General features: G+C 46.6%; 1 protein-coding gene across 2 annotated transcripts; it reads right to left on the reverse strand.

Moving 5' to 3' along the window:
* Nucleotides 1–967: 967 nt before the first annotated feature.
* On the reverse strand, nt 968–13185 carry LOC311340155 (uncharacterized protein). Of its 2 annotated transcripts, none has more exons than XM_084465031.1 (8): nt 12694–13185; nt 11461–11564; nt 11206–11308; nt 10914–11044; nt 7268–7355; nt 7064–7167; nt 3694–4039; nt 968–2775 (listed from the first exon to the last, which is right to left on the reverse strand). In XM_084465031.1, exons 1-8 carry the CDS (start codon nt 12986–12988, stop codon nt 1850–1852), a joined length of 2097 nt encoding a protein of 698 aa, XP_084321157.1. In that variant the 5' UTR covers nt 12989–13185; the 3' UTR covers nt 968–1849. The 2 variants fall into 2 exon arrangements, with proteins under 2 accessions (XP_084321157.1, XP_084321156.1); XM_084465030.1 differs by having other exon boundaries at nt 7268–7358.
* Nucleotides 13186–14564: the final 1379 nt, after the last annotated feature.

The raw sequence follows: 14564 nt of genomic DNA on the forward strand, positions 1-14564 counted from the left end.
CTTCTGTTTACCCTCCAGCTGGAGTTCCGGATCCATCACACTGGCTGAGCTTCGCGAACACACATTCATCTCCGATGATAGAAAAAAAAAGGAAAATATTATCAAATTTTGTGAGGATAGGATTTAGCCATGGCGAATCTGTTTCTTCTAAAGAATGAACATTTTATGAAAATTGCCAAACAATCGATTATTTTATTAATGTGGGTAAATAACCCTGAATAGATTAGCTGAAATGCTCGCCTGTTTATCAAAAGGTACTAAAATGACGGGTAAACTCTGATAATGACACAACTAAAGTAGCGTCAGAGGTATGCAATTTCGAGTTACACCGAAATTATGAGGCAGGTGAAAAACGTCCCTTGTTGAACATGAAAGGGATCTCCAAATGTATTTCTGCACCAATCAATATGTGCATATTTTTATTAAGATACAATGTTCACAAAAATGGAACGGTGTGTTACCCTCACTTCACTTCGTAGCTAGTCGATCACATGCTTCACATTTTGGCTAACTCTTGGCTAACAAATACTACATCAGGTGCTGGGCTGAATAATAAATGGTATGTTGCTTCTTGTAGTAGCCTACTGACTGTATACAAAATAATACATACTAGAAAATAGAAAATTTGATTTATACTTTTTTTTATTTTGGAATGAAAATAATCAACTCATGATTAGGTAGACTGGGTTCGACGTAAGAGCATAAGGGCCACATGTGGATTTTTTTTGTTCTGAGGTTAAAATCCGAATTCTGAGAATAAAGTCAAAATTCTGAGTTAAAGTCAGAATTCTGAGATGAATATTCGAATTCTGAGATCTAAATCTGAAAACTGAGATTTAAATCCGAAATCTGAGATTTAAATCTGAATTCTTAAGATTTAAGTCAGAATTCTGAGATTTAAATCAGAATTCTGAGAACAGACAGAAGTCTGTGAACAAAGTCAGAATTATAAGATAAAAGTCAGAATTCAGACTTTAATCTCACAGGCTAAAGAAGGAACCAGGTTCACTCAGTCACTCTGCGATTTACAGCACAGGAACCTCACGCTGTCCGAAGAAGTCAGATGAAAGCACATTTTTGTGTTTTCCAGGGGGTCAGTAGACGGTAGAGGATTAGGACCACGTAAAAAAAAAGTTAGTTCTGAGTTTAAGGTCAGAATTCTGAGAATAAAGTCAGAATTCAGACTTATTTTATTCTCAGAATTCTGACTTAAAAATCAAACCCTAACCTTCTGGAATTCATCACAGATATAAATAGCCTACCCTGTGAGATCAAATGAACTGAGCCTGAACTTCAGTAAAACTCCTTCGTTTTTTTTCCTCTATTAAGTGACGAGTTGTTATCGAGTTGTGCATGTGAAAGATTCACGGGACGAGCATCACCAGGAATGTTAAATGGAGGAAGCCATTAATACAGCCTCACCCAAAATTAACCACCAGAAGGATTTAAAATGTTATAAATAGCTCAAAGGTTAGGTTTCCTGTAAAGACTACATTTATGTGTTGGCTGCCACCTAGAGGCTACATGGGAACAGGCACGCTGGGCTATTTTCTAATATAAGAGAGAGTACTGCAAAACGTGTTGTGCAGAAAATCGTTCGGGACCAATGGCAGATACAGAGTTGATCAATGCAGATACATTCCTGATCCAACAGAGTCGGATCGGGAATTGACCTATGAAGCAGTACCCTCTTATAATATAAAATAGCAGAGATTGACAGTTCTCTTTAAATTGTTGGTGTGGTAAGCCTACTTCGAAAATAAATACAATTTGAATGTGTTAAATAATAATGTAATAGCTTAATGTCTTTGTTCCTGAGGTTATATTTGAGTCTTTAGGCCCCTGGGTGTTACTGTGCCAGCTGATCCAGATCCTCCCCGACCGGACCGGAACCACAGCCGGCTCCAGTCTGCTGGTGGGTCCTCAGATTGCAGACCCAGGCGAAGCGCTTCCCACAGCGCTGGCAGCTGTAGGGCTTGTCCCCGGTGTGGACTCGCTGGTGCTTCTTCAGGTTCCCGGCCTCCGAGAAGCGCTTGCCGCAGGTGGAGCAGCTGAAGGGCTTCTCCCCCGTGTGGACCCGCTGGTGGGCCTCCAGGTTGGACAGCCCGGAGAAGGCCTTCCCACAGGCCCGGCACACGTAGTTCCTCCTGCGGCTACCACCACCTAGCCTGGAGCTAATACCATCTAGGCCCCCGCTAACGTCCTCTATCCCCCCGCTGTCACCACCTAGCCCCATGCTAACACCGCCTAGCCCAGTGCTAACACTATCTAACTCCATGCTTACACCATCCAACCCAATGCTAACACCATCTTGTCCTAAACTTCCACCACCTAGCCTCGAGCTAACCCCACCTAGCCCCCCGCTAATGCCATCCATCCCCATGCTAATACCACCCAGCCCCATGTTAACATTAGATAGCCCAATGCTAACACCATCGAGCCCAATGCTAACCCCATCTAGCCCCAAGCCATCACTGCTCAGCCCCTTCCCTTCGCTGCCTCTGGCTGGTAGACCCGCTGGGGGAAAACTGGGGAAATGGGCAAAACGGCGATTCAGTGTTCCAGCGCGATGGCCAACATCGCTAACAAGTCCAGCGTTGGCGTTAGTGGTAAGCGGGTTCTGAGAGGAATGTAAAACACGATGGGCGGACCTGTTGCCATGACGCACGTGCTGCAGCGACTGAGTCTGCGTGGTTCTCATCATGGCCGCCGCCCTGCTCCAGGTGAGTTGTGGGGGTGGGGCCTGTATCCGTGATGATATAGACAGCGAGGTACCTGTGAACAGATCGTGGTCAACACCTCCGGCTCTCCAACAACAAGTAAAGATTATCTGTATTTAAACCAGCCGGCTTACTTTGTGGTTTAATTTCAAAATCGGGAGTCGCCGGGGTTTCACCCTCAAATTCCACTTTTCTCAGGGTGTAATTTTTTGTCAAGTAATTTGAAAGTCACATTCAAAAGGGGGGGTAAGATGATACGCTCAGGTTTATTAGTCTGAGTCACTTTGGCACTTCCGCATATATAATATATATATATAATATATATACATATAATATATAACAATTAACTTTGACGGAAAGTCCTTAAGATAATGTTTCTGATTCTGCTTCAGCTTCAGATGCCATCAAGAGGGGTCTCTGGTCGTAATCAGTCGCAAGTCCTTCCCTGACCAATCCTCATTCATTAGTAGAATGCTAGCGTGTACGGCAAACAACGGCCCAAACTGTAAGAAATCGAAAGGACATAAGTATTCATCCATTCGACTTTTGAACTATAATCTATATTGAACTGCAACCAAGTTTGATACAATGGGGCTCAATAGAGAGTGCCAAGGCTCTCCGTAGACGGGCTCGGATACAGCCCTCCAAAGTAGTATGTACCATGTACTTCCTCTTCCTGTCTATTTATCTGGGGAAGGGGTGTGGTCAAATTATATGGGGTAGGGGTGTGGTCAATTTATCTGGTGATGGGTGTGGTCTGTTTACCTGGAGACGGGCTGTGATTGGTCTATTTACCTGGAGAAGGGCTGTGATAGGTCTATTTACCTTGAGAAGGTCTATGATAAGTCTATTAACCTGGAGAAGGGCTGTGATAGGTCTATTTACCTGGGTAAAGGCTTTGATTAGTCTGTGTATTTGGGGAAGGGCAGTGATTGGTCTCTACCTGGGGAAGGGCTGTGATTGGTGCATTTACCTGGAGAAGGGCTGTGATTGGTGTGTATTCTAGAGCTCCTCTGGCTGAACCCTCTCCTCCTACGTGGAGGATGGTGGTCTTCCCCTACTAGGACCACCTCCTCCTCCTCCAGCAGCTCCTCTGTGCTGAAGGAGGGAGGAGCAGTGGGCGGGGCTCCTGAGTCGGGGGTCCAGCGGGTGAAGAAAGCCTCCAGGTCCAACACAGAGCACTCTGAGGCCGCAGCCTCACTGCCGGGCCGCTGGGAAGTGGAGTCCTTGGACTGCGTGTTGGTGTCTGTGGCCCCCTTGTGGGCAGAGATAGTAGTGCAGGGCTCTTCTGATAGCTTGACCTGGGGGTCTGCAGGAGCCTAGACAAGGAGAGAGATCAGGGGTCATCAGAGAATCTTGTAAACCAGCAGTCTAGACAAGGAGAGGGAGAAGGGGGCAGATTACTCTTTACTCATAGACTCAACTCTATACACCTTGACCAGAGGACTCTATACTCAGAGGTTTCCTCTGCTTCCAGGGGACTAATGGTTTATAATAGAGCAGTACTACTGTGTTGTGAAATAATCACAGCTTCCAACATGAACCCTGGAAATGTTGGAATATTGTGGTCATCAATCCAGGATTTGTGTCCAAATAGGTCTCAATGGTCCCAACATTTCCACGAGTTGCTGCTGCAGACAGAAATGTTTACAAGTAGGAAACAGTTCTTAATGACAGTGCCCCTTTAACCAAAGATCTTCATTCTGATCGGTCAGCTATTTACTATTCAGTATTGTAGCTTAGCAATATAGCTTTCCTAACAGTAAGGTTTAAGTAAAGGTCAAGAAGAGCAGGTAGGGGGCAGTCTACACCTTGACCCCTAAGACTATCCTGCCTTCCTATTGGCTGAAATTATCTTTTTGTAATGTTACAGATAAAGTAAGGCATCTTAATACATCTTAATATTGTGTCACAACTTTGTAATTTTACTTCTCAAAACTCTTATGAAGCGATCTTAGAATAACCACAAATTGGCACATCATTTTTGTTTTTTAAAACATGTTTAATCATTTTGTCTTCACAGATCAAATTTACAAACATGTGACACAATAAAATCCCTCCATGAATTTTCCCATATTTCTAGGGGGTGAATAACGAACCAATCTATCCATCCAAATTAGTCATTATTCACACATCATATATACTTTCTTAAAAATAATTAAAGAATGTAAAATATAATCGGGTACCATGGTAATGTCATATCGGAAATATAAAAAACTCAACTGCAAGCATATATTAATGAAAAAACATCATTAAAAAAAACACAAAGTCGGTACATTTTGAAAAAACAGTTAAAAAGTTTGTTGGAAGCCTGCCTCCAGGAGCTAGTCTGCACGCTGGAACTGATGCAACACTATAGTGATCCACTGGGAAACTGAAAACCGTTCTAAACTCTGACATTGAACCACCTCCCAGTTGGATCACATTTCCTGAATTGGGGCACGGTTAAACGTTGGCTTCTGACCTTTCGTCAGGGGGAACCACCTGACTCTCAGAACACTCTGACCACCTCACTCTCAGAACACTATGACCGCCTTACTCTTAGAACACTCTGACCGCCTTACTCTCAGAACACTCTGACCACCTCACTCTCAGAACACTATGACCGCCTTACTCTCAGAACACTCTGACCGCCTTACTCTCAGAACACTCTGACCACCTCACTCTCAGAACACTATGACCGCCTTACTCTCAGAACACTCTGACCGCCTTACTCTCAGAACACTCTGACCGCCTCACTCTCAGAATGGTCTGACTACATCACTCAGAACTCTCTGACCGTCCCACTCTCCGAACACTTCACTCTCAGAACACCCTGACCGCCTCACTCTCAGAACACTCTGACCATCTGACTCTCAGAACACTGACTACCTCACTCTCAGAACACTCTGACCATCTGACTCTCAGAACACTCTGACTACCTCACTCTCAGAACACTCTGACCATCTGACTCTCAGAACACTCTGACCGCCTCAATCTCAGAACACTCTGACCATCTGACTCTCAGAACATTCTGTCCTCAGAACAGCTCACCACCTCACTCTCAGAACACTCTGACCTCCCCAGACTCAGAACACCCTGAGCACAGCAGAATTGGCAATCCTTTCATTTGAACGAGAGCCCTTGATTTTCTGAGTGTCAGGGCACGACCCAACCGGATCTCGACCCAGTCTAAGAAACTTAGACATGTGACCTGCTGTTGGCCATGCTGGTTTGGACCTCTGGGCTGTCCACCCTGAGGACCTCTGGGCTGCTGATCTCTACCCTGGTGACCTCCAGTGTGACCTCTAGGTGTGGGAGTGGTGTGGGTCTGGGTCTCAGTGTAGGGGTGGTGTTGGTCTAGGTGTAGGGGTGGTGTTGGTCTAGGGGTGTTCTGTTTTCAGGTGTAGGGGTGGTGTGGTTCTAGGTGAGGGGGTGGTCTGGGTGTGGGTCTAGGTGTAGGGGTATTGTGGGTCTAGGGGTGTTCTGATTTAGGAGTGGGGTGTTGTGGGTCTAGGGGTGTTGTGGGTCTGGGTGGGGGGTGGTCTAGGTCTAGGGGTGGTCTAAGTCGTGGGGTGATGTCTTCTCTGGTGCTTCTTGAGGTTGCTGGGGTCTGAGAACCTCTCAGGACAGAGGGGACACTGGTAAGGCCTCTCGCCAGTGTGGGTGTTCCCATGGATTTTCAGGTTCCATAGCTGGGAGAACTTCTTGCCACACACGGTGCAGCCATAGGGCCGCTCCCCGGTGTGCGTGCGCAGGTGGGACTCCAGGTTGGCCGGGGAGCGGAAGGCTTTCCCACAGAAGCTGCAGGCCCAGGCCCGCTTGGTGGGGCTGGGGCGTCGGGCCGCGGACGACCCCCCCCTGGACCCTGATGGGTCCAGACTCTGAGCCACGTATTGTGACCCCTGACCCCTGAGGACAGCCTGGATGGAAGGGGAAGGGGACTCCTGGGACAGAAATGGGGCTCTGGAGTGGAAATTAGTACAACCGCCTACTCCCAATCCCAGCCCACTAGAACCAGCAGAAGCCAATCCCCTGCCACTAGAACCAGCAGAAGCCAATCCCCTGCCACTAGAACCCGCAGAGGCCAATCCCCTGCCACTAGAAACAGCTAATCCCAGCCCACTAGAACCCCCAGCAGCCAATCCCAGCCCACCGGAACCAGCAGCAGCCAATCCCAGCCCACCGGAACCAGCAGCAGCCAATCCCAGCCCACCGGAACCAGCAGCAGCCAATCCATTGGGAGGGCCAGCCACTAGGGTCCTGTTCAGTGGGCTGGAGGGGGAGGAGGGCCTTGGAAGACCCACCCCCCCACTCAGACCCACCCCCCCATAGGTCCACAGAGACGAGGGGTCAAAGCTGACCTCTGAGAAGCCCTGCCCACATTCCTGGAGCTCCTGGGCCGGCTGGCTGACACCGTCCAATGAAAGGCTGGCTTTGTAGTCGTCTGTACTGGATTCCACCAATCCTGTGAGAGAAACATGTTCCATCCGTAAAGTCAGAGGAATCTTTTCTATAATCACTACACTTGTTACATTAAAACCCCACACACACACACACTTCCTCACCCTCTTGTATGATGAGTGTGGGTTGGGCGTGGTCTGGAGACTCTAGCCCCGCCTCCTGCTTCACTCGTGTCACGTCAGGCTCCTCCTCCTTCTACCGCAGAGAGGCACAGAGATCAAACATCAGACACAATGCACCCAGAGAGATCAGACGTGACGCACAGGAGTGTAGAATGCCGATGGTGGCTGTTAAGTCTGGTCAGATTAATTTACCCTCAATGTAAACAGCAGTGCTTATCAGGGCTATATCAGTCTATTAACATCAGTTGAAACCTTTTGGTCAAACAATCATCTATCCGTATATCTAGTCTCCGTAAGTCAGCCCTTGGGAAGAGGCTTAAAGTAAACAAGGAAAGGCATATTTATTAATACATTTTGATGCGTTAGATTGAAATTATCGAATCAATAAAAAATTGCTTCTACACACGCAACTTCCTGTCAATCAAAAACATACAATCATATTTGGGCATCTGTTGATTTTTGAACACTACAAATCAATGCAGTACAGTAGGGCGGGTTGATTTTTTTAGGTCCTTGCCGACATGATGCTGAGTAAGGGAGAGTGAATTACTGTCTACACTAAGTACTGGTCTACACGCCGTCATAACTCTGGTTCAACCAGATGCACCATGGGTACTCATAATACTGCACTGACCCTGGAACACATTTCAGGGTCTGAATATTATTGCGACCATAACCTCTTACAACGCATCTGCAACATGATCCACATCTGCCTGCATTGAAACTGTCCCAGTGAAGAAGATGCTATGCTGGTGGAAATCATTAGGCAGTTTGTTGGTGTATTCTGGATCTTGGAAAAGGTTCTGCTTTGGTAAATTGTTGGAGGTGTATACTAACAGACTTTATTAATTGATCACTTTAGAAGACATCCACTTGATGAAAGCCATTATATTAAAAAAGACCATTTTTATTGAACATATTTTATTCCCAGCATTTTTTTGCATATGAAAAGTGTAAAGATAAGGACATCCATCTACACACGATCATTTGATCATTACAAAAATGCACCACTCCACTCCACATGAGCAGTAGCTATCCTGCCAACAATGAATAGATAACCTGATAAACATTAGTATCTACCCACATGAGTAGAATCCAACCTGCTAACCACATGAGTGATAACTAACCTGCTAGCTAACCTCCTATGGACAAGTAGTAGATAACCTGGTAGCCATGCACAGCTAACCTGGTAGCTATGGCTAGCTAACCTTCTATGCATGAGTAGCAGATAACCTAGTAGCCATGACGAGCTAACCTGCTACCTATAAGTAGTAGATAAACAGATAGCTGCAGCTAGCCCTGTGTCCTGTAGCTGCTGCTTGGAAGTTTCCACTGGAAACTTGGTAGTTTTACATCTAACCCGTTATCCTGAGATGTTCATGGATCAAAACCTTGCATGGAAGTAAAACTTGAGATAGAATATTTATCTTAAAATAATATTTTTTAATCCAATGTTCTCATATTTTTTTCATAGTGATGCCAACTAGTGGCCAGCATGACAGCATAACATGCTATTGATACCCAACAGCATGTTAGCTGTGCATCCACAGGCCTCTCCCGTGGTCTTCAGAGGAGCCGAGATCTGGTTCAAAGCCACGCCTAGCACCAATGGGCCTTTACAGGCACTTGGTTAACCCTTGGGAAGTCTCTTGTACTGACTGCATCTCCTCATCAGCACATTAGCATGGCTAGGTAGACAAGGTATTGTAGCGACCACATATCCTAAGAACAAAGTTAGCTAACCAGCTGGAGGAGAATATCATGGGTCCTTTTTATGGGGACACCACCAGTTTGATCAGTGGAAGAACACATCTGGAAGTCAGAAGTTCAACTTTACCCAATTGAACTGATGACTGATGAAGCACTAAATTACCAACATTATCACTGGTGAAATTGAAAACATTCAGGAAACAAAACCATTGTGGAACAATATTGACAGACTATCTACTTCATAATTAAGAATTTGAACCAGTAAACTATGCTGGTAATGTAAAATGTACTATCCAAACAAAAGTAAAAGATCCAGAAAAAAACACGACAAATGATATTGGTTAAGACTACTAATGTGTATCGGAAGTTTCAAATACAGTGGCTATAAGACATTTTTCAACTGACAGAAACATGTTATTTGGCAGAACAGTTCCGAATGGCTGCAGGTGACGGCACAAGCCTTAGTTGTGAGGTCACTAGCCTTAGTTGTGATGTCACCAAGTGTCATTGACTTGTGTCCCTGGGGGTGCTGTTGCCCTGTTGGTTTCATCAGAGGTCGGCCCCTCTTTAGGGTGTAGGGTAATGCCTTATTTCAGCTCCTAGTCCAACACCATGGCATTTAAAATGTGTGTTTTTGAGAGTTCTAGGAGGGGTGGGAGGTCCTATCCCCAAGGTTCCAGTTAACGCTGAATTTGATGCTTTTGTTAAGCTAGTACCGTCACAGAGTATGAGCTTCCAATAAGCAATGTTGAATGTGAAAAGTGGCTGGTTAACTCCCTAGCAAAGTCAGCAGGCGGTTTCTGGAAAGCATTGTACTTAGTCTTATTGCAATCATCTGTAACCACTAAAGAGTTATGTTTTGCCAGGCAGGTCCAACCCCGAGTCTGATGCCATGGCTTGAATAGTTACCATCGGTTATGGCAGACATTTTGTGAATTTTGTGAATGGCACGGTGCTTCTTCCACAGGAAAACCACAGCTGGCATGGCAACCTCTGAAGACCTCCCTGAAGATCAGGGACAGTTTAACTGAGGACATTGGTTGGGTTGACAGAGTCAGGGTTTGTAAGACCAGCTGATCTCAGACACTACATATTCAACAAGACACCAAAACACAGGATGACCTCAGATGGAAAGACCTTCATTATCCACCTCCCTTCGGACCATGTCAGTTATCCAGTGGGTAATGGATCTCCAGCCATGAATAAAAGATAGAAATACACCACAGAAGCCATGGACCCTTGCTCCAGTGGTCCCTAAAAGGTCAGCTGTGTGTTGGGCCAGAGTAGGTGGACCAGAGTCTCCAGCTGTGGCGCTGCTGTGGGCTCAGCTCTCCTGGTCCACAAGGATCTCTGGGTGGCTCTTCCTCTGGTGGGCCTTCAGGTTGCGTATCCAGGCGAATCCTTTGCCACACAGGTAGCAGCTGTACGTGTCTCCGCTGTGCACCCTCTGGTGCTTCTTCAGGTTGCCCGCCTCAGAGAACATCTTGCCACACGTGGGGCAGCTGAAGGGTTTCTCGCCCGTGTGGATGCGCTGGTGGATCTCTAGCTTCTTGGGTCTGTTGAAGGCCTTCCAGCAGAAGGTGCAGACAAACAGCCTCTCTGGGCGAAGCGCCTTCTCCTGGGGGCCCGAGGGCCGGGGAGGGACAGGATCCGAACCCTCGGCCGAACGCCCGCCGCTCCACCCATTGCCGCCACATGTCGAGGGAAAGGCGCTCGCCACAGAGTATGAACATGACGGTCGACTCACTGCGGAAGTTGGGTCTTCCAGGGCCTCGCCACAAAACTGCCCCACTAGCGCGTCGCCGTTTGTCACTTGACTAGAGGCCAGGAGGGGGTCTAGAGGAGGGGGAGGGTGCAGCGGGGCGCGGGGGCCGTGGGCCCTGAGCTGGGCTTTAAGGAGAGGAGAGGAGCCACTGACCTCCACTCCTCTGGTGCTGGCCGACGGGGCGGGGTCCGGACACTCATTGTGGCGATAGGCTGCCTGGACCTCCTGCTGAGGGCGGCTGCTCCGCTGGACCCGGCCTCCACCAGGTCCTCTCTCCAGCTGACCTGAAGACCCACACAACGGTCAGCACGGCTTCTATTGGCTACTGAAACACTGTCTAACACAGGGCTTTGCTTCTATTGGCTACTGAAACACTGTCTGACCCACAGAGCTCTGCTCTAGTTTAAGAACGGGAGCAGAACCCAGAGAGAGACCAGCGACTCACCATCTGCTCTGATGAGCTGCACCTCCTCCTGCACCTCCTCTTCCGTCTCCTCCATCTTCTCCTGCTTCACCAACTCTGCTTCAACCAGCTCTACGTCTGCAGACTACACACACACAATAAAGGTGTTACTTGTATTCCATATCATATCAATCAAACAACAGTCCATACAACGGCTCAGCATAACACCTTTGTGTTGCTAGAGGCATCAAGCAGCGGTTCCTGCCGCTGCCACCGGGTGGCGCCCACTCTGCTTACCGTGTCCTGCTGGAGGTCGCAGGTCGTGGTTTCTCTGCTGGCCGCTCCTGGCACAGCTCCGCCGGGCCAAGGAACCATGTCCATCTGCCCCTCAAACACCACACCTGGAGGGCCAGCCAACACACAATGGGTCATAGGTTGCACGGCCCAAAGTCTACAGCTGTTTGAAATGCAATAGGAGCTGTAAACGGCGAATAATGTGAGCAAGGTCTGACACCAAAAAGGTGTTGCTGTTATGATTTAGCCATTCAGCAGACAGTGAGTGAAATGAGCTGCGAGGATATCTGTTGTTGTGGACTGTGCCTGTCTCAGATTAAGACAATTTATATTTGAACCGCTCCTGGTTCATTTTTGACCAATCATAGCCTCTCTTCCTGTGAAGAGTTCTGGGGATCCAGCTTGCTCTGTCAAACATCGGTAAAAAAAACAACTTTATAACGGTATACAAGGACAAACAAAACTGAACGGCTTTTCTCAGAGGATAATTTGCTATATAAGTTTGCTATAATTTCAACTGGATTCGGAAAGAACGAGTTGAGAGTTGCGTTTTTTGAACAAAGCCAAATATAAATTGTTAAACGCAAACGTTAATTTCTAGATTGACTGACCATCGATCACATTATCGGTTCCAGATCGTTCTAAAAAGGTTGTTTTCGGAGCTGCTCTTTCGACAAGACAGGAACATGTGAATCAAGACATTCTGGGATCATGTGACTTGGGGATCTACATTCTACAGACACCGCTGGCGCTTGGACAAGAAAACTCCTGCCTACCCAATGCTAATGTTGAGAGCTTCTGCTACACCTGTGTTTGCCCTGCTTCGACGGCTCGGACGAATCCACGATCAGTACTGTTCACTGTGTTGTGTACTAACCGTGCACTGCTACATCAAAGACGCAGACCCATCCATTAGTTATGAGACACAGGTGTTTGTCCTACGATGGTGCCTCAGGAAAACCAGATTTTTAATTTACACAAATAACAGTAGGCTGATTATAGACGGCGAGTAATAGAACTAGGCGAATACTAGATTATACTAGAATAATAGACCAAAAGTACGCATAAGATGACTCGTAGGCCTATACTTTGGGGCTAGTTTGGGAAATACAACACTAAGAACTATATAAAAGGCCGATCCGAGCTATTTACTCGAAACGGGATGGTTTGTTTTGACAGGGATAGCGACCTTGGATCCAGTTTGACATCCGGAGTGTGATTCAGTTTCTATTTTACCTGATACTGCCGAAGAGGATCTGAAGCGGTCGTTGGAGCCGACGTGCACCCTGCTTCGGCCGATGCTGGCGGCGCTGTCCCGCAGCCTCCGCTCGGCGAAGCCCCGGGCCATCTTGAGCTCCATCAGGTGGAGCTTCCTCTTCAGCGCCTTGTTCTCTCTCTGGCACTGAGACATCTGCAGGCTCACCACCGCGTAGTCGTCGTCCACCAGTTTACAGATCTCCGCCACCGCGGCGTTAGCCAGCACCTCCATGATGGAGGCGAGCTGGGTTTGGAAGGCTAGGCGGCTAGCCATGGTTCTTCTCGGACTGCTACCTCTGGTTTAGGGCTGGGATCCTCTAGTTATCTTATTTCTGGTCGGAGGGCGACTCGGGTCGCACCACAGCATGAAATGCGACACACCTATGGGTGTTATTGAACAATTTTGACGGAACTTGCTAAGAACACGTCAGGCAAGAAAGTAGCGTAGCCAACTAGCTTGTTGCTACTCTAGCTTCGCAGACGGTCGGACCCATTTCCGCCTATCGTAGCTAGCTACCGTATGAGACAGAAGTACCGTAGTTACCTTAGTAATTGCACATTCATAAATATGTTTAATATATATCACTATGTTTGATATTGATACATTGAGTCATGAAAGTACGAAAGTACGAGTGCATGAGTGACACGTTTGTTTCAACCAAAACTTATTTGGTTCGTTTAGACTTTACATCGTGGCAAAAGTTGTGGATCGGATGCTCAGTTGCCCACTGATGCCAGAACTATTTTCCAGCCATTAGCTTTTTATAGGCTGCAGATCTTGGAACACTGGTAATAATTACATGTAGGCCTACATTAATACTCATACGCATAATCAATATACAGAGGACTTTACTGATCTGGAGGAAAATTAATGCTGTCACCGTAATATGTGATATATGTGTTATATGTGTTAAAATAGGCCGTTACATGTTGTTAATATATGTTGTGTAGCATACTCACGTTTCACTGCACACAGATGAGCATGTGGCGAATAAAGTCTTAGTCCAAATCTCTAGATGATCTAAACTCATATCTATAAATTAGCAACTGAACAAAGTAGTAATGTTTAATTGGGGATACTTATATAGTCTATCAAGGTGCAACCGTAAAAAAATATCAAGAATCTGCAAGTTATTCTTTATTATGTAAAAACCAATCCAACAAAACAAGACACAGGAAAGAAAACAAACCATATTTGACATACTACGGTAATTACGATTTTTGGTCATAGCCGGAAGTAGCGCTCCGTAACTAATGACGTCACGAGTGTAAACAGAATGTAAGTTCCTTTATTCAGTACAATTATAACATGAACTATATATAATATATATATATATATTTTTAAATATTAATATAGGCTCGAAAGATCTTGACCAGTGGAATACTATGTTGGTACCGACAGCGGAACTGAAAGGCGAACAGTTGGCTGTTTATCCGGTGTTTTAAGAGGTTCTTTATGTCGCTATTTCATGAGCCAAACTAGTGAGTCCGGTCTACAGCCGTAGCAGGCGCCCCGTCGATGTCTCCACTCTGACGAAACGATTTGATCTAACTTAATTTGTTTAAACCCTATCCGTGTCTCCTTATAGCGGCACACTACTGTCGAGTCGACGTTACTAATCCGTGCGCAATATCCCAATATCCTGCAAATTAAAGTAAAACTACTGTATATTGTTGCTGAGGATAGTAGTATACGGATATAATACGACTACCTGCTAGCTCGGTTGGCATTTGCGTGGATGTGTGCACGCGCCCCTCAGCTCCGGCTAGGAAAGAGGAGGGGGGCTAAGACAGGGGAAAAGGTGCTAGGAAAGAGATGGGGGGGCTAGGACAGAGGCAAGGTTCTAGTA

Source organism: Micromesistius poutassou, assembly GCF_964030765.1.
Source record: "Micromesistius poutassou genome assembly, chromosome: 3".
Classification (NCBI taxonomy): Eukaryota; Metazoa; Chordata; class Actinopteri; order Gadiformes; family Gadidae; genus Micromesistius; species Micromesistius poutassou.